Source organism: Mobula birostris, chromosome 2, assembly GCF_030028105.1.
Source record: "Mobula birostris isolate sMobBir1 chromosome 2, sMobBir1.hap1, whole genome shotgun sequence".
Lineage (NCBI taxonomy): Eukaryota > Metazoa > Chordata > Chondrichthyes > Myliobatiformes > Myliobatidae > Mobula > Mobula birostris.
This window is the reverse complement of record NC_092371.1, coordinates 170,593,185-170,614,711: the sequence shown is the minus strand read 5'-3', so window position 1 is coordinate 170,614,711 and position 21,527 is coordinate 170,593,185. Positions and strand designations below refer to the sequence as shown.

The window sequence follows — 21,527 nt, the reverse complement described above, 5'->3', positions numbered from 1 at the left end:
AAAACAGATTTCTTTTGCACTAATCAATAATTTTCTGTATTTCCCTCCAAGACCTATCAGTCATTTAAATAATATCCTATTATTACCAAGCATATTATATGTGAAGCCTCAAAGGTATTCAGCTCTGACAGACTTAATGATTTTGGATATGTAGTAACTGGATCCTTGGTTAAAAAATGGAGCAAGTTAATTTGAAGACAATCACTTTTCTTTTTTTATCCCATCCTCCCTTGATAACATGTTGTAGGACTATAATGAAGCTGACAGCTTGCCCAAAGTGCGGCGCTAATATTTACCTGAACAAGTTGGCAGACTACACCACATTGAATTCAGGATCATCCCATGTCGTGCCCTTCAACTACTGCATTGCTGAAGCAAAGGTTTTAACTATTTGTTCCTCTTCCTTGGAAAAAGTACACCAAGGCCAATAATTCTGTTACCTTATGGAAAAGAAAATTTAGCATAGATCTCAGATTGCATCTGGAGATTCCAGGCTCTGCTTAGTAACAAAACTAAATATTAAACTTGCCAGTTAACCCTTCAGACATTAAAATGACTATATCCAATCTGTTCTGGATAAATTGTTTAAAGGATCACATACTTTTACTGTTAAAGTTAGCAAAGTTACAAAAGCAATTATAATAAAAATTAGATGACAGTCAAATGTATGCATGGGCAGATTAAAGACAAAAAGTGAATGAAGTACTTCCTAGGATCATGTACAGAGAGAAAAAAATAAAGTACTTTTTTCTTAATTATACGGTCAAAGATGTTTCTGGTCTAATCAAGCTAAAATTGTTACTGTTTAATAATACCACTCAAATCCAATTATAATGGTGGCACTATGATAGAAAATCAAGCCTTTATTCATTACTTTTTCTTCTCTGAACCAAACAGGTTAGTCTTTTCCTCCCAATAACTCAGCAGCCTTCTCAGTGAGTTGACCTACACAGATTAAATTTGATTCCTAATATATGCCGAGTTAACTAATCACGGGCAGGTATGTGTTATGGATTAGAAAGAAAAATTGCAAGGCTACCAGCTGAGTTAGACAGCTCTATTATGCTCCCTTCTGTGTTCACTGTTGGAAATAATCAGAACTGAACTCAAACATTACACTCAGTGGGAAATTCATTAGGTAACTATTGTACCTAATAAATTGGCCACTGAGTATATGTTCATAATCTTCTCTTGCTGTAACCTACCCACTTCAAAGTTCAACGTGTTGTGCGTTCAGAGATAATCTTCTGCACACCACTGTCGGAACTTGTGGTTATTTGAGTTATCCGCTTTCCTGTCAGCTTTAACCAGTTTGGCCATTCTCCTCTGACATCTCTCATTAAGAAGGTGTTTTCTCCTGCAGAATTGCCACTCACTAGTTTTTTTTTGTTTTTCACGCCATTCTCTGAAAACTGAGATACTCAAACCACCCCGTCTGGCACCAACAATGATTCCACAGTCAGAGTCACTCAGATCATATTTCTTCCCCATTCTGATGTTTGGTCCAAATAACAACTAAACCACTTGACCATGTTTGCATGCTTTTATGCATTGAGTTGCTGTTACATGACTGGCTGATTATCTGTTTGTATTAATAAGCATGTGTTCAGGTATACCTAATAAAGTGGCCTTTGAGTGTAATTTGTGCCTTTAGTTGGGAAAGGAAGAAAATAATACAGAGCATTAAGAAACCAATGGCTATTTCATCCAAAACAAAATCTATTACACAGGTTAAAGATAGCATTATCTTCATCTTCTTAAGAAGTCTCTTGGGATCAAGGATGATGTACTTCCATTCCAATTTTATTTTATTTTATTTTATTTGTGGGTTCTGAGGTGACTGATGGGGCCAATTAAGAACTACAGAGTTCTCTACAAACAGAGTAGGCTGGAGATACCTGATAGGGCAGGTGGGTAGTTTGTGAGGTGATACCCTCCTTCTGCCATTTAAATAAGGCTTCTAAGTACTCCTGATGCGTGGATTTGAGGTTCTCAGTCCCATCTTGAATGTTCCACCATTTTGAGCAGTTATGTGCCAGCAAATCAGTGGAGATGTTACTTATTTTCGAGACACCTTTCATCAGATCATTTAATCATCTTTTTGGTACTTCTGGTAATCCCTTTCCATGACACAATGGGGAAAAAAGTATCTGTTTTAGGAGTTTGGAATTGGGCATTTGTAACCATTCTATTGTCCAATAAGTTTGAAGATTTAATACATTTAATAATTACATCCAGAAAATTCTGATTTCCATATCCCAATGTTTCAAATACTTTGCTTTAAGCATGAAGTGTTTTTTATGAGCAAATTCAATGTTACAAATTTGTAAATTCTTTAAATCTTGATGTTCTCTTTGGCAAAAAGCAACTTGAATTTTAGATGTAAACAATACCAAAAATCTCCTTAGTTTGAGCATAATTTTTTTAGCTTATGTTGTGTACAATACTTTCCGTGCGGCCTTCTCTGCATCAGTGAGATCTGTCATAAATTGGGGGACTGCTTCGTCAAGCACCTCTGCACCATTCGCCAAAAGTGAGTCTTCCCAGTGGTCAAACACTTTAATTCCAATTCCCATTCCTGTTCCAACGCGTTGATCCATGGCCTCCTCTTTTGCCAAGCTGAGGCCACACTCAGGGTGGAGGAGCAACACCTTATATTCCGTCTGGGTACCTACCAAGCTGATGGCATGAATACCAATTTCTCTTTCCGGTGAACCAAAACTACCCCCCCCCCAACCCCTCTATTCCCCACTCTGACCTTTTACTTCTTCTCACCTTCCTATTACTTACTCCGAGTCTCCTTGCCCTTCCCTTTCTCCTATTGTCCACTCACCCCTCCTATCAGATTCTTTCTTCTCCAGCCCTTGATCTTTCCCACCCACCTGGCTTTATCTATCATCTTCTAGCTAGCCCTTTCCCCCCTCCCCCACCTTTTAATTCAGGCATCTAGACCCTTCCCTCTTAGCCCAAAACATTGAATGTACTTCTTCCTATGGATGCTGTCTGGCCTGCTGCGTTCCACCAGCATTTTGTGTGTGTTGCTTGAATTTCCAGCGTCTGCAGATTTCCTCGTGAATGTTTTCCAAAGATGCTGCCTGATCTGCTGAATACCTCCAGCATTTTCTCTTTGTTACTCTATCATATTTATGAAGGAAAATAAGCAGTCCTGATGAACAGTCTCAGCCCAAAACATTGACTGCGTATGATACAGCCTGACCTGCTGAGTTCCTCCAGCATCAACGTGTGTGTGTGTGTGTGTGTGTGTGTGTGTTTTTGCTCAAGATTTCCAGCATCTGCAGGACGTCTTGTCTCAGTTCAACAACTATGTCACATTTAACTGCCAATAAAAATAATCTAAAGTCTAAAGATATGAAAAAAAAAACAAAAAGGATGTACAATCTAGAATTACCCTGTTTTTCATCTTAATGTTGCTGTTGACCCTTCTGGGGAGGAGCAGAACTACGTATTTGATCAAATTAAACTTAAGAGTTGAAAGAGTTAAACTATTCAGAAATGTGTAGTTCTTATGAATAATAAATACAATATACATGCAAACCAGAGGCAGAAAAGGCAAAATATTAATTTTAAAATTGCTGATTGAGAAACTGGCTATAGACTTTTAGATACTGGTTAATTAGACAAACTTAATAAAACTTACAGTTTAAAAAATCTGGGGAGAGTTTTAATGCAATTTGAAAGATAAAATTAATTGTTAAAATAAATTTGCAATTTGTGATTAATAAAGGAAACAGTTAAGATGAAGTGGAGCAGAGTCTTTGCTATAGCAAAGTATTTTCCTCTTTTCTGGGTAATTAGACTCTGAAAGATCTACTTAAACTGTTGATTTCTAGTACCTTCATTAGGAATGTCTATTTTCTTCTGGATGATTGATAATGTGTTACTTTAGCAAAAACATTTTATTTCTGGTGTACAATTATGCCATAATTTAATGACTAAATTGAAAATTTAACACAAACAATTGATTTAATACAATTTAATTTTATTGCATTAATTTACAGACTTTTTAGAATTTGTGGATACAAATTCTTTCAAACATTTAAAATTTACATAACAAAAACATGTGAAAGTGCTTTGGTCATTTTTCTTTCTGAATAGCTTCAGAATCCCTGGATTAGGCAGGAAAAGGACAAATAGATTAACCGGTAACCATTATTAGTAGTAACAAAGGATACTCAGCATTGTGGAAGACAAAGAATACAAGTCATATGGTAAATTAACAATACAACCAATCACTCATCATAAATCAACTGCTGGCCTTGATCCTGTGATGCTGGTTGGACATTTTATACATAGGCAACAAAAGCGGTTGGACGGACTGAGGAAGTTCAATGACTTTTAGAACAGTAGAGAGTATCATGTCTAAGACGTAGTTCAGAGTTTCCCACTGAGGAACACTATCTATCCCCATGTAATTCTGTCCATGCTGTAACTCCTCACCTTTGGACGATGCAAATTTACTCACACAAAGCACATCTTCATGTGATCCATGCTGATAACATGTTTTCTCTGCCAGAAATCAACACAGCTCCCTTCAGCAATTGTTAGCTCTGCTTCTTGATAGGACTAACTGATGATTAATGATATTGAATTAAGAGTCTGCTATTGGTTGCCTTCAGCCATTGTTCCTTCTCATTGGCAGAGGGCAGTCTGGTGGTTACTAGAGTCAGAGATGTACTGGATGGTAAAGTAGAAGTTGGAACCACAAAAAGCCTAGTGGCCGATGCATTTAGAATGTCCATCAATGGACGTGTTTGATGGAGGGATCATGAATTCTCTTAGACCCAAGTCCCTAAACCAAATTGGGAGATCGTCAACCACAACGAAATTGTCTCCTGGAAATGAGGGGTTAAGAATTCCCGGGAGGGGATCTGCTCCCTTCTTTATGGAAGGAGAGTGGTTTCCTTTCAGTTGATTTCAATAGATTTTCAAGTTAGTTCAAGATCTCCTGGCTAGCTGTATTTTCTGCGGTCCAGATTTTTCAAACAATGCAAGAGACTGCTGTCCTTTCAGTATTTGAAAAGTTGCTCAGGTTTAAATTCACTTTAGTCCAATGCTCCTGGTCTTTTAGCACCTTATGCAGAGGAAGTTGAAACTGGTTCTGTTGTCTATTTGAGGGACCTCATTAACCAGGTCTAGGTGCAATCAAAACAAAAGGTATGAACAGGTCCAGACAGCAGTCAGTCAGAGGTGCTTCTTTCCAGATTAACTACCTCTCCTTTGCTGCTCTGTTCAAGCTCAAGTTACTAGAGAAAAGAGACTGGATGCACAGGATCTGGCATTAAGATTCAGGTCTTTCACGCCTAAAGGGCACAGCAGGGGCTGGAATGTATCCGACATGCTCGATTTAGTATTTGTATTGTTTCAGTTTGTTATGAAATAAAGTTTGTAGGAAAGTAACTTAGGATACATGATCAAAATTAAACATACATTTAGGTCACATGAGAAACATTGTCTAGGATTGCAAAGTTACAAAGAAATATTCAGTGATCAATTGCCCAGGATTGGACTGTACCTTTCCCAAAAATGGTGAAAAACAGTGCACCAAATACATCAATACTGGCAGCAATGTAAAACACACCTCTCCATTCTGCAAGTGTATGCTGTGGAAATCAAAAAGGAAAACAATAAAACTAAATCCTGTTTTAAGAAACAGACTTAATTTGAAATGTATAGATAATCTTATTCCTGCTGTTAGTATTAAAAAATGCAATATTTTCTCAGTATTGAATACATTTCAAGTTAATTTCCAAGTAGTTGGGTTTATGACTCCATTATAATGAGAAGTAGTTTTGGATAGTCCTGCAAACTATCATAAACTAGCAACACACTTAATTTATAGCTTTATTTCTCAAGGAACAAACATGATTCCCTAGCTCATTGTTGTAATTTCAAATTGATTATTCAAAAATGGTCTAATTATTCTGCAATATTACACCAAATCCATAATTTCATTACCTAGAAAGCAACTCCTCCCAAGTTCTCCAAGTCGTAAACTTTCATGACTTGTAATATCATGAGATCAAAACCTTGGAACTCTCTACCCAACCATCAGGAGTATTCTCACACTAGGCACTGCAGTGATTTCAGATTATGGCTCAGCAGTACCACCTAAAGGATTAGTCATTGATGGACAACGTATTCTAGCTCTGTCAGTTACGCCGTAACAGGCAAAAGACTGTATCAAAAACTGTCAAAATCCTAAAGGTTTATCTATTCTGTATGTGACTTCTAATGAGCTAAATTTCTATTTCTCATCATTTCCGAGCCCCATAGAATAGGACAAAAAATTACTTATCTAGAAGTCCACATAAATATTAGCTTTTTAATAACCAGATCTAAAATAACAAGATTTGTGCCAAAACAATCTTAATACATACGTGATTATACATTATTGTTCACTTGACCAAAATATTTAGAATGCTTACATTGTATGTCAAGTCTTTGGCAATAACTGGTCCTACCATTCCAGGAATTGTGGCAAATGTGTTGGTGATCCCAAGTAAGATTCCTGCATATCTAACAACCACAAAATACATAACTTAAGTTCAGTGATATATGTACAAAATATAAAAATGCAAGAGATTTTTCTCCCACTCTCTGAAACAATGATACAAGATGCACTGCAGCAACTCAAGTGTCCTTCAAAAGCAGCTTCCATACCTATAACCAGTTAGGAGGACAAGGGCAGCAAAAGCATAGGAACATCCACATCTAAAAGTTAGCTTCCAAGACTTACACCATCTTGACATAGAAATATAACACTATTCCTTCACTGTCACTGGGCCAATATTGTGTAACTCTCTCCCTAAAAGCATCATGGATATCCCCACATCTCAAGAACTACACTAGTACAAGAAGGCAGGTCAGCACCACCTTCTGATGGGCAATTAGATGTCTACTCAGCCTGCAAAGCCCACATCTCTTGAGTGAATATATTAAAAATTGATGATGCTCATTTGAATTTGCTCTTTCTAATGAATCACACTCAATGATAGGTTGCAGTCTAACTTCCAGAATCTATGTTTTTCTGCAGGTCCACCAATTAACAACCACAAAGGAAATGGATGAATGGCACTCAAATATCCTTGTGCTTCAGAGTGAGAAAACAAACTCATGCAGATCTCACCTTCACTCCCTTTCCAATTGAAACCACACTGAACTGTGAGCAAACCAACTGCATTCTGCAAAAAGCAGAAAACTGAACCATACATGTTTAAAATGTGGGAGTAGCCCATCATGTTCATGCTAGCGGCACAATAGCTTAATGGCTAGTGTAAGTGTTTTACAGCGCTAACTATAAGATCGAGACTCAACTTCCAACGCGGTCTCTACAGGGTTTGTACTCATCACTACGTGGACCTCCAGGTGCTCCAGTTTCCTCCCATATTCCAAAGACGTACAGATTAGGGTTAGTAAGTTGTTGTTACTTTGTTCCAGAAGCATGGCAACACCTCCAGCTGCTCCCAGCACATCTCGGACTATATTGGTCATTGACACAAATGGCACATTTCACTGTATGTTTCGATGCAAATGTGACAAATAAAGCTAATCTTTTCTATTTAGCTCCTTAATGCAGCAATCCAAAATAAATCCAACTGCTCTACACATCATCTGCAGTGAAAAAGACTAAGGAGCTGGTGGTAGACCTGAGGAGAGCTAAGGTACCAGCGACCCCTGTTTCCATCCAGGGGGTCAGTGTGGACATGGTGGAGAATTACAAATACCTGGGGATACGAATTGCCAATAAACTGGACTGGTCAAAGAACACTGAGGCTGTCTACAAGAAGGGTCAGAGCCGTCTCTATTTCCTGAGGAGACTGAGGTCCTTTAACATTTGCTGGACGATGCTGAGGATGTTCTACGAGTCTGTGGTGGCCAGTGCAATCATGTTTGCTGTTGTGTGCTGGGGCAGCAGGCTGAGGGTAGCAGACACCAACAGAATCAACAAATTCATTCGTAAAGCCAGTGATGTTGTGGGGATGGAACTGGACTCTCTCATGGTGGTGTCTGAAAAGAGGATGCTGTCCAAGTTGCAAGCCATCTTGGACAATGTCTCCCTTCCACCAAGATGCAACACAGAGCATCATAGGAGGTCATTCCTGCCTGTGGCCATCAAACTTTACAACTCCTCCCTTGGAGAGTCAGACACCCTGGGCCAATAGGCTGGTCCTGGACTTATTTCCAGGCATAATTTACATATTACTATTTAACTATTTATGGTTTTATTACTATTTAATTATTTATGGTGCAACTGTAACGAAAACCAATTTCCCCTGGGATCAATAAAGTATGACTATGACTAATTTTGAACCAATTTCTTTTTGTGAACTTTATTATGTCTCTAACCCATCAATCTAGACTCTTTAACTAGTATTATCAAGTTGTTCATGTTTAAAAATGTTAAGTATTTCTATGGAATGCTCAATTTCCCAGTTCTAATATTATTTTAAGTGCCAGTGAAGTTTTAGTTACAAGCCAGCAGCTTTCGTGTCCATTTTCTCACAAATCACTACACTTATTGATCATCAGGGATTGAGCAGTGGAGAGGGTCAGTAACTTTAAATTCCTTGGCATTATCATTTCAGAGGATTTGTACTGGGTTCATCACACAAAATGCCATTATGAAGGCAGCAAGACACAGCCTCTACTTTCTTAGAAGTGTGTGAAGATTCAGCATGCCATCTAATACTTTGAGATCTCTGTAGATACACGAGGGAGAGTATATTGAGTAGTTGATCCATGTTTCCATATCCACAGTTTGATATGGAAACACCAGTAGCTTTGAATGAAAAATCCTCCAAAAAGTAGAGGATACAGCCAGTCCAGCAGCAGTAAGGCCCCCCCCCCCCCCCACCATGGAGCACATCCTCAAAGATTGTTGTTGCAGGAAAGCAGTTTTCATCATCAAGGTCCCCCACCATCCAGGCCAGCTTTCTTCTCGTTGCTGCCGTCAGGATGGAAGTACAACAGGCGTAGGTGCCACATAGCCTGGTTCAGGAACAGTTATTACTCCTCAAACATCAGGCTCCTAAACCAGCATGGATAACTTCACTCACCCCAGCACTGAATTCATTCCACAACCTGCGGACTCACTTTCAAGGACTCAACAATTCATATACTAAATATTTATTACTTATTTATTATTACTATTTTGTTTTTCTTTTTGCATTTGCAAAATTTGTTGTCTTTTGCAAATTGGCTGTTTATCTGTCTTTGCGTGCAATTTTTCATTAATTCCATTGTGTTTCTTTGTAATTATTGTGAATGCCTTCAAGAAAATTAATCTCAGGGTAGTGTATAGTGACAAATACTGTATGTACCTTAACAATAAATTTACTTTGAACTTCAATTTAACTGCATAATTTGTTGTGATATGATTTAAACTGACAACTTCTGCATTACTAGACTCATACTATTATCACAATGACCATAAGATACAGGAGCAGAATTAGGCCAATTGACCCATCAATTGACAACCAACCAGAAAAGGCTCCCTTTATTCCCACTCTTTGCCTCCTGCCAATCAGCCAATGCTCTATCCATGCTAGTACCTTTCCTGTAATACCATGGGCTCTTAAGTTGTTAAGCAGCCTTGTCTATGGTGCCCTGTCAAAGGCCTTCTGAAAAACCAAGTACACAAAATCTACCAATTCGCCTTTGTCTATCCTGCTTGTTATATCTTCAAAGAGTTCCAACAAATTTGTCAGACAAAATTTTCCCTTAAGCAAACCATGCTGACTACGGCCTAATTAATCATGTGCAGGTGTACTCTGCACTGGCTGCCCATTTCCCCTCCTTCTCCTGACATCACCCTGACAGTTACTTGCCTCCTGCAACCTAGGGGTGACTACCTCCCAGTAGCTCCTATCAATCACCTCCCCATTCTCCGTTATGGTGCAGATGTGGTTATCAGTAGACTGAGGGATCCCCCAGAATTCCCATACCTCACACACAGAAAAAAAACACTGCCTTGAAGCCATTTACACTGCACTATCTGTGCCCTAACAGACCAGGAGTGAAGAAGAAGAAAAAGAGAGAAGCTTACCTAACCCAGCCTGATCTTGCCAAAGCCACACTAACACTGGCCCCCTTCACAACCTGCCTCATTTGAATTTGCTCTTTCTAATGAATCACACTCAGTGACAGGTTGCAGTCTAACTCCCAAAAACTGCTGTGAAGCATGCCTTTTAAATCTTTAGGGCAAACCTAAGTGAAAAGCTCTCTTCTGATACACCTGCTCAGTGATTGGTTGGAGTCCAACTCCCTTGCTTATAGTCCAATGCTTATGTCAAGCATAAAAACTATGCTTTTAAATATTTGAGCCATTTCAACTCATTTGGTTTTAGTGGTTGTTAAAATGAGTGACTAAAGAAATCAATTTTGTACACATTGCATCCAAATTAGGTATATCTGTAAACCTGATCATTAATGCAAATATCTAAACAGCCAATCCTCTGGCAGCAACTCAGTGCATAGAAACATGGAGAAATAGTCAGGAGTTCAGTTGCTGCTCAGACCAAACATCAGAATGGAGAAGATAAGTGAGCTTTGGTGCCAGACGCGGTGGTTTGAGCACAGATTGGGTACCCTTTATCCGAAATGCTTGAGCTTGGAAGTGTTTTGCATTTTGAAATATAAAATGAGATAGCCTGGGATCTCCTGATTCCTGACACTGAATTTATGTGCTACTGGTGAGCAGTCTTTGGCTTACACTTGTTCATCACACATACTGTATATACTGATGCAACTGTTCAACATGTTAGATTTTCCAGCAATGTTGGCAAACTTATCAAGGAATTTCTCTGTTACTTCAGGAAACACCTTATCACCCCAAATCTTAAAAAAAATTAATGCCATGTTTTTTCTTAAATTTCTGCAATCCGCCTGCTGAATTACCTTCAATTTTCAGTTCATGATAGATCTTTGCTTGTTTCATGATCAGCACACAGTTAAGTGGCATATGTTCACTCCAACGCTGATGAATCCACTTCAGTACATGATCAAGATCCTAATTTTTTCTCTTCTGCAGTGTTTTTCTATTTTTCATTAACTTCTGTTCATTGCATATGTGAAGCCACTTCTCAGAACTGTCTGTGGTGTGCAGAGACGTGTACATCACTTGGGAACCTTCCTAGCACCTTGTGAAATTTTCTCTTTGTGACATCATGTCAGCTTTCAAAATAATTTTGGATTTCAGAGGTTTTCAGATTTTGGATATAGCATAATAAAATAAATAAAGGCATCCGTTAGTCTTGAGAGACCATGGATCTGCGCCTGGAAAGTCTTCACTCTCCAGGGCGCAGGCCTGGGCAAGGTTGTATGGAAGACCAGCAGTTGCCCATGCTGCAAGTCTCCCCTCTCCACGACATCACTGTTGTCCAAGGGAAGGGCATTAGGACCCATACAGCTTGGCACCAGTGTCATCGCAGAGCAATATGTGATTAAGTGCCTTGCTCAAGGACACAACACATTGCCTCCGATGGGGCTCGAACTCACAACCTTCAGGTTGCTAGTCCAATGTCTTAACCACTTGGCCATGTGCCCACACTGAATACCCGACCTATATTTCAGAAACTGCTGATCTCCTGGGATTTTTCTACACTAGAATTTACAGAGAATGGTGAAAAACAAAATACACGTAATCAGCGGCAGTTCAGTGGGTGAAAACACCTTATTAATGAGTGAGGTCAGAAGAGAATGGCCAGACTTGTTCAAGCTGACAGGAGGATGACAGTAACTAAAATAGTTATGTGTTACAACAGTACTGTGCAGAAGAGCATCTCTGAATGCACAGCACTTGGAACTTTGAAGTGGACAAGCTGCAACCACACTGGGTTCCACTTCTGCACATAATAAAGTGGCCACTGAATGTATAACGAACATGGAAGGTCAAGTATGTCAGTACTACATTTTTACCATAAATAATCTGCTGGAGGAACTTAGCAGGTTGAGCAGCAGCATCTGTGGGGGTGGTGGTGGGGGGGAAAGAAACTGAAATGTTTTTGATCGATTCTTCTTCTCCCCACACCAACCCCCCCCCCCAACCAGCACAGTTGCTGCTCAACCCAGAGTTCTTCCATAGATTGCTTGTGGTTCCAGATTCCAGCACCTGTCTGCATTTTTGCCATTGCTGCATTAAAATTATTCTTAAAACTTTGACCTATATTCCATTCAAAATGGGAATCTTAAATGATAAAAATATTAGTGCTGTCTAATCTGCCATGGCTAAATCACTGTTGAAACCTGAGCATTTTCTACTAATTTGACATCTGTTTTAGATAATACCAGGACTTTCAAAATGGAGAGTTTTCTGCCTTTAACACCACCATCAATCCTCTGGTCTAAAATATTTCCTCTACACAGCAGGACAATTGGGGGAACAATGGCTGTTGAGGAAAAGGAGGCAAATCAATAGGAGCAGCAGTTGGTCATTCTGTGTCCACCCGACTAAAATTTGCTGGTCTCAATTTTTTTTGGCTCTTTAAAAGTGAGGGTGCGTTTTAAGGGGTAAATAAGCTTTTATACAAATGCCAACATGGCTAACATTATTTCTTCCAGTTTATGTAAGTAACATGTAAATATATAACTAATCTCCATTTTTATATGTTGACTATAAGTAAATTTATTATCAAAGTACATATATGTCACCATATACTAACCTGAGACTCACTTTTTGCAGGCGTTCAAAGTAGATACAAATAAACAGAATAATTGTATTAAGAGCATTTGTAGTATTTCCCCTAACATTAGGGAGATACTACAAAATCACAGATAGAAGGATAAAAGAAATCGCCCAAACATTCCGAGAGCTTCTGATGTTAATTTCAGAAGAACAACAAACTGCTAGAAGTGGAGAAAGCAATTTCTAAATCACTTAAGAAAAAACATTTTGCTAAAACAGGTTCACTTACGATGGAGCAATATCCAAATGATTAATGTTGAATCCAGACATACTGAAGCCTCCTGACGCAGAGGATATTGTTAAAAACAATACAGCCACTTCATAATTACAGCCTATATATCCAGCAGCAACCAGAAACACTGCAGGCCCAATCATACCTACAACAAAACAAAAATTGTTACAGATATTATAAAAGTAAAACCAACTTTCCTTGTTCAGATGCTAATAAGTCCTTTGCAGATTTTAGTTACTACATTTAAATAAAAATTAATTAACCATTGAAATATGGCAAGTGGAATTATTTATGGGTTTATGGGTGGCATGGTAGCATAGTGGTTAGTGTAACAATTTCCAGTGATTGGAAAACAGGTGTTCAATTCTTGTCACTGTCTGTATGGGGTTTTTACATTCTCCTTGTGATCAGGTGGGTTTCCTCTGGGTGCTCTAGTTTCCCTCAACATTTCAAAAGACATACAGATTAAGGTTAGTAAGTTGTCAGCATGCTATGTTGGCGCTGAAACATGGTGACACTTGTGGGTTGCCCCAAAACGTTCTCAGAATCATTGATGCCTTTCACAGTATGTTTCAATGTACATGTGATAAATAAAGCTAAGCTTTATCTCTTGTGGGGAAAAAATTACTGGTAATATTCGGTATTGGTTAATGGTAAGCTGGTTAGGCAATGTTGCATTTTCTAGTTGGTAACGATCGGTGTCCTACAGGGATTGCCACTAGAGCCTTAACTTTCAACATTTATATAATAACTTGAAAGGACTGAAGACATGACTGCTAAGTTAGCTGCTTATATAGCTTAGAAATAAGTAGGAAAATACGCTTTGAAGAAGACACAAATAAACCAGAAAGGGATTTAACAAGTTAAATGAGTTGGATAATTGTTGACAAATGGAATGTTGTAGAAAAATATGAAATATGAAATATAGCAGGAAAAAAAATAAAGCAGTATATTCACTAAATGGTGAGAGACTGAAATTTCGAGAGATCTACATGCTCTATTACGATTCACAAAATGGGTAGTACTCAACATTAAGCAATCAGAAAAGCTAACACAATGCTTAATTTTAGGGAAACTGAATACAAATGTAGGGAGAGTATTATTCATTTATATGGGACACTGGTGAGCCTGCATCCCGAGTACTGTGAATAGTAGTGGGCAGTTTACTTAAGAAAGGCTGTAAATGCTGGAAGCAGCTCAGAGAATTTTTTTTGAGACTGATACTGAAATGAGTGATCAGTTGGAAAGGTTGGATTGGTTCAACTTGTAGGGCTTGATTGAGACATCTGAAATCCTAAGAGTTCTCAACAATAATGGACATGGCAGACATGTTTCCTTACAGTCTAGATTGATGGGTAAGGGTCACTCAATTTCATACAGAGGAGACTATTTTTCTGAAATACCCTTTAGTACAAATTATATTCATACAGTACTAATGATCATTCTTTATCTATTATCTGATTATATCCAAGATCTGTCAGTACACCACCCACGCCACCCCCATACCAGAGAGTGATGCAACCTGTCAGAATGCTCTCCACAGTACATCCATAGAAGTATTTGAGTGTTTTAGGTGACAAACCAAATCTCTTCAACTCCAAATGAAGTACAGCAGCCATCTTGCCTTTATATTTACAGTGATATGTTGAGACCAGGTTAGCTCCTCAGAGATCTTGACACCCAGAAACTTGAAATTGCTCACTCTCTCCGCTTCTGATCCCTCCATGAGGATTGGTTTGTGTTCCCTCATCTTACCCTTTCTGAAGTCCACAATCAGCTCTTTGGTCTTACTGACGTTAAGAGCAAGCTTGTTGCTGCGACACCACTCAGCTAGCTGGCATATCTCGCTCCTGTACACCCTTTCATCTCCATCTGAAATTCTGCCAACAATAGTTGTATCATCAGAAAATTTATAGATGGTTTTTTGAGCTATACCTAGCCACACAGTCATGAGTATAGAGGGAGTAGAGCAGTGGGCTAAGCACACACCCCTGAGGTGCTCCAATGTTGATCGCCAGCGAGGAGGAGATATTATCACCAATCTGCACAGATTGTGGCCTTTCAGTTAAGAAGTCAAGGATCCATTACAGTGGGAAGTACAGAGGCCCAGGTTATGCAGCTTTTTCATCAGGACTGTAGGAATGATGGTTTTAAATGCAGAGCTATAGTCAACGAACGGCATCCTGGCATAGGTGTTTGTATTGTCCAGGTGATCTAAGGCCATGTAAGGAGCCTTGAGATTGTATCTGCCATAGACCTATTGTGGTGATAAAATTGCAGTGGGTCCAAGTCCTTGCTGAGGCAGGGGTTGATTCTAGCCATGACCAACCTCTCAAAGCATTTCATCACTATAGATGTAAATGCCACCAGGCAATAGTCATTAAGGCAGTTCACACTACTCTTCTGAGGCACTGGTAAAATTGTTGCCTTTTTGAAGCAGATGGGAACTTCCAACCGTAGCAATACGATGTTGAAAATGTCCTCAAATACATCCACCTGTTGGGTAGCACAAGTTTTCAGAGCCTTACCAGGTACTCCATTGGGGCCTGCCATCTTGTGAGGGTTCACCCTTCTTAAAGACGACCTATCATCAGCCTCCAAGACAAAGTCACCGGGTGCAGCAGGGATCTTCATAGCTGTAGTTATATTCTCCCTTTCAAAGCAGCAAAGAAGCTCATCTGGTAGTGCAGCATTGCAGTCATTCATACTATTGGGTTTCACTTTAAATACTTCACCGAAATAAGTCCAGGTTGGTCCTGGGCTTATTTCATAATTTACTGGCATAATTTCCACATTACTATTTAACTATTTATGGTTTTATTACTATTTATTATTTATGGTGCAACTGTAACGAAAACCAATTTCCCCCTGGGATCAATTAAGTATCACTATGACTATGACTATTTGAAGGAATTAAACCCTGCCAGAGCTGATGTGCATCTGATGTCACCTCCAACCTCGCTCGGAATTGTTTCTTCGCTTTTGAAATTGTCCTCTGCAAGTCATAACTGGTTTTCTTGTACAGACCTGGGTCACGAGACTTGAATGCCACAGATCTTGCCCTTAGTAGATGACGTACTTCCTGACTCATCCACAGCATTTGGTTTGGGAATGTACAGAAAGTTTTCGTAGACACACACTCATCCACACAGGTTTTAATGAACTGTGGCACACTCATCCAGATTTGAAGATGAATCCCTGAATACAGTCCAGTCCACCAATTCAAAGTAGTCCTGTAAGCGCTTCCCTTCTTCATACCTTTTTGGTTCTCACTACTGGTGCTGCAGTCTTCAGACTCTGCCTCTATACTCAGTGAGTAGAAGTACAGCCAGGTGATCAGAGTTTCCTAAGTGAGGGTGTGGAATAACATGGTAGGCATTCTTGATGATGGTGTAACAATAGTCCAGTGTGTTGTTTCCTCTGGTACTACAAGTGATTTATTGATGGTAATTGTTTAGTGACCTTTTCAGGCTGGCCTGGTTAAAATCCCACCAAAATGATGGTGAAGATGTCAATGTGTGCTGTTTCATGGATGTTGATCCCATAGCTCAGATTATCTAGAGCCTGTTCACGTTGGCCTGAGGTGAAATCTATACTGCTAACAAAATGATCACTGAAATTTCCTGCGGCAGATAAAATGGATGGCACTAAATTGCGAGACATTCCAGGTTTAGGGAATATAATTGGGACAACACTGATACATTTGTGCACCAAGAGGAGTTGATCATGAGGCATATACCTCCACCTCTTCTTTTGAGAGAATGAATAGTCCTATCCTGATGGTGTCTGGTGAACCCATCAATCTGAATCTCTGCATCCAGTATGGAAGGGGTTAACCAGGATACTGTGAAACAAAGGACACACACAGTCCTAATGTTCCTCTGAAACAGCACCCAGGCTCTGAGATGTTCAATTTTCTTTACTAGAGACTGCGCGTTTCCCAGCAAGATAGCTGGTATTGGGAGTTGAAAACCCCATTTCCTTAAATGCACCTGTTTCCCTGACCTGCAGCCATGCTTCCCATGTAGAATCCAGTGAGAAGTACAGCTATAATCAGCATTGTTTGTGTTTGTTTTAAGCAGTGATAGTTTATTCAATCACATCAAGACATCTTTATTAACTGTACAGATCTTGGAAGCTGTTGTGATTTTCAACTGCTTCAGGCTGAAACGGGAATACTTAATCATATCCATTGAGCTGTGCTGCACAAGATCGCCATTCCCAAGGTACCCCAGGTAAAAGGCTCCAATCTCCTCTGCACTCTCTCCAGTGCAACCACACTGTTCCCATAGTGTGCAGACCAGAACAGTACCCAATACTCCAAACATGGTCTAATCAATGTTTTGCATAGTTGAAACGCAACACCCCAACCCTTATATTCTATGCTCCAACCTATGAAGGCAAGCATTGCTTTTTTTTAAACCATACCATCCAAATGTGTTGTCATTTTCAGGGACCCAAGGTCTCTCTGTTCATCGACATTCCTTAACATCCTACTATTTATTGTATATATCCCACTTTTTGACTTCTCAAAATGTATCACCTCATATTTGTTGGGGTTAAATTTAATCTGCCAATACTCTACTCAACTTTCCAACTGATCTATATCCTGCTGCAGTCTTAGGCAATTTTCCTTGCTATTCATATCACTACACCAATTTTCTTATTAACAAACTTACTAATCATTCCCCTACATTCATATATCCAAAAAATTAAAATATAGTACAGACAGGCAAGTTTTAGCACCAATCCCTCCAGTACATCCCTAGCCACAATCAGAAAACATTCTTCCACCACTACCCTCTGACTCTTATCATCAGGCTAATTTTTTAATCTAGCCAGCTCTCCTTAGCTCTCATGTGCCTTAACCTTTAGGAGAGATCACCATGTGAGACCTTGTCACATGCCTTACTGAAGTTGACATAGACAACATCAATCACTCTGCCTTCATCAGACTCCTTGGTTGTCTCCACAAAAATGCAATCAAATTGGTGAGACACAATGTACACATCATAAAACTATGCTGACTCCCTAATTGGACTCTATGGACATAAATCCTGCCACTTAGCATTTTCTCCATTAATTTCCCTACTACCAATACCTCTCCAGTCTGTCATTAGCTGGTTTATCCCTGCTGTCCGCTTTAAATAAAGGAATAACATTAGATATCCTAGCTAATTAGCAATTTTATTATTTAACCAATTATTTTATTAATCTGTTGTTATTGGTTTAATCTGTCAATTGTTTTTTAAAAATATATCCTGAACAAGCTCAATTAAACAGGCAGCACTTCCTCAGCAATAAGCCACCACCCACCCCCGAACAAAATTGAAACAACTTGCCTATTAAAGTGCATAGTTTCCGAACAGTAGATACAGTCCAGTTCTGTTTTTTGATCAAGTAATCAGCAATCATTCCGACACTGATCATCAATATCCAACAGAAGAGATATGGTAGTGCTGATAAAAGTCCATTCTAAATATAGAAAAAGATTAGCTTTAACAAGAAATATCATAACTATTCTTTATGGAAGTACTGAGTTCGTGCACTGCTCTCGTATGCAGACAAAAAGACATTTCATGTATTCTGTGATTTATGAGATTACTGAACCGTACTTTATATTGGTTTCCTTCACTTTTCGGTGTTTTGTTTCTTGTGGACGATAGGCGGGTGGGTGATCTGTTAATTTTTTTGTGTGTGGGGAGAGGGATTGGGGGTTTGGTGCTACTGTTGCTGTTCTTTCCTTGAGTGAGAGGTCAGGGGTTTTTAGTGTAGAAGATCATTGACTGTTATTGTGTTTTTTTTTGCTGTGGGGGGGTGACTTTGGGGTCTGCGAGTTTAGTTCTTTTTCTTTTTCATGCTGGGTGAGGGGGGTTGATATATTTTCTTTCATCAACACCCATGGTTTTTCTGTAATTAATGTCTATCTGGAGAAGACAAATATCAAAATTGCATTGTAATGCATACTTTGACAATAAAACGAACCTTTCTGCACCTTTGAATTTTCCCAATAGTGGGCTTTACTTTCTGAAATCATCCAAATGAAATCTTTCAACTGAAATTATCAAGTAAAACCTCAATGAAATTTTTTCCCAAATGATACTCTGTAGTATTAACCCCAATTTTATGTTACACAATATAAAGATTAGCTTTATTTGTCACAAGTACATCGAAAAATACAGTAAAATCAAATAAGCGTGGATTGTGCTGGGCAGTTCACAAGAGCCGCCACACCTCCAGCACCAGTAGAACATGCCCACAACCCACTAATCTTAAACCTTTTGAATGTGGGAGGAAACTAGAGCACCCAGAGAAAACCATGTGATACCAGGGAAAATGTACAAACCCCTTATTGTCAGCGGTGTGAACTGAACTCCAATCTTAGAGCAGGTGCTGTAAAACACTGCAGTAAGTGCTAACCTGAATTTGTATCAATATAGGTTCCATTACGTTAGTTTAGTCCCCCATGCTTGAAATTGTAATCTGCAAACTGCCCATGCCTGGATTTATCTGAGCTGAAAGAAAAGGAATCATCTTACTGGCTCTCTGCAAGTCTATTGTGTGGTCTAAACAGTACAGTGGCCTTGGACACCACAGTAAAGGGGTCTCATCCTCAGTAAGAACTGAGATCTGGCAAAGCAGACCACACAACGACAAGACATAGGCTATTCAGCCCATCAAGTCTGCTCCACCATTCAATGTTAGCTGACTTTCCCAACTCATTATCCTGCCTTCTCCCTGTAACCCTTAAAGCCTTTACAATCAAGAACCCATCAATCTGTGCCTTAAATACACCAAATGAATCCAGCTCCACTGCCCAAAGAAATTCCACAAATTCACCATCCTCTGACTGAAGAAATTCACCCACCATCTAAGATATAAAGGGACATTCTTTTATTTTGAGACTGTGTCATGAGGTTTAGCCACTTGCATAAATGTTCAGTAATGTTAATTTCTTAAAATATCTTTGACATACACAGCCATCTAAAATCAATTTAAAAGTAGTTAACAAAACATACAAAACATTAAAGTAACATGATTGCTCTGCCTCCTCTACACTCTCTAGTGAAATCAGTAGTCTCTTGGATTCAGCTCCAGATCTGAGCTGGCACAATTCCCCGCCCAACAACTGGATTCCATGTGAAGTTCAGCTGCAGAGTAAACCGACATTTTTTTTTTGGCCCTGAAAATCTGTCAGCAAGTCTCAGACTTAGCTATTTCACAAAATCAGACCAGTGGAGACAGTCAGAATGATATTAACTAAGCAAATGTCTCAAAAAAATCATGAGCAATGTAATTTATTCATGCTATTCACACTGCTGACACATGACTGCACTACTAGATCCAGTTCAAACTGAATCATCTAGTTTGCAGATGACACAACAGTGGTTGGCCTCATCAACAATGAGATAATATACAGAGTGGCTGGTAGAATGGTGCAAGCACAACAGCTTGAGTCTCAATGTGGACAAGATCAAAGAGATGATTGTGGACTTTAGGTAAGTACAGAACTGACAATTCCTCACCGCACATAAACGGCTCCTATTGTGGAGAGCATTAGAGCACCGAGTTTCTGGGAGTGTACATAACAGATGATCCCTCAACAACCACCTCTTTGGTCAAGAAAGCGCAGAAGAAACCTCACTTCCTGAGGAGATTGAGGCAAAGCTTCCCCACCCCCATTCTAACCAATTTTTACAGGAGCACCATCATGAGTGTCTGACCAGCTGAATCGCCATCTAGTACAGGACTTGCAAGGCATCTGACTACAAGCCCCTACAAAGGATTGCAAAAACTGCTGACAGAATCATCAGGGTCTCTCTTCCATCCTTCAGGGATACTTATCTGGAGTGTTGCATAATCAGGGCCATTAGAATTAGCAATGATCCCTCTCATCTATCCAACGATCTCTTTGACTCCCTACCATCAGGAAAGAGGCATTAGGACAAGATTTGTTAGGATGGGAAACAACTTCTTCCCCTAGGCCATAAGACTACTGAACTCCATGTTTCCATCATATATGAACTAACAGTAGCATTATACAGTTTACTTTTTAAACTTGTATCATAAATGCACCTTATTATGTGTTAGTTTATTTGTGGTAATATTACTTTATTTGTTATGTGTGTTATTTGTACTGTTATGTGTGTTATGTGGCACAGTGTCCGAAACCATTGTACTGTTGGCACGTGGCCAAGTGGTTAAGGCGTTCATCTAGTGATTTGAAGGTCGCTAGTTTGAGCCTTGGCTGAGGCAGCATGTGTTTCCTTGAGCAAGGCACTTAAGCATCCTTGAGCATTGCTCTGTGACGACACTGGTGCCAAGCTGTATGGGTCCTAATGCCCTTCCCTTGGACAACATCGGTGGCGTGGAGGGGGGAGACTTGCAGCATGGGCAACTGCCAGTCTTCCATACAACCTTGCCCAGGCCTGCACCCTGGAAACCTTCCAAGGAGCAAATCCATGGTCTCATGAGACTAACGGATGCCTATAAAAATAGATTTGTACTGTGTTGTGCAAATCTTGGTCTAGAGGAACATTGCTTTGTTTGGCAGTATACATGTATATGGTTAAATGACAATAGACTGAACTT

The 21,527-nt window shown here is 39.4% G+C and overlaps 1 protein-coding gene across 3 annotated transcripts in view; it reads right to left on the bottom strand.

Moving 5' to 3' along the window:
• Positions 1 to 3,993: 3,993 nt before the first annotated feature.
• The window catches only part of slc17a5 (solute carrier family 17 member 5), a 69,322-nt gene continuing 51,788 nt past the window's right edge, over positions 3,994 to 21,527 (bottom strand). For all 3 annotated transcript variants that reach the window (XM_072251089.1, XM_072251090.1, XM_072251087.1), the window contains exons 8-11: positions 18,278 to 18,410; positions 12,933 to 13,080; positions 6,447 to 6,537; positions 3,994 to 5,621 (exon numbers count right to left, since the gene is read on the bottom strand). In XM_072251089.1, coding sequence (XP_072107190.1) covers positions 5,502 to 5,621; positions 6,447 to 6,537; positions 12,933 to 13,080; positions 18,278 to 18,410 — 492 coding nt within the window. In that variant the 3' untranslated portion in view covers positions 3,994 to 5,501. The remainder of the gene's footprint in view (positions 5,622 to 6,446; positions 6,538 to 12,932; positions 13,081 to 18,277; positions 18,411 to 21,527) is intronic.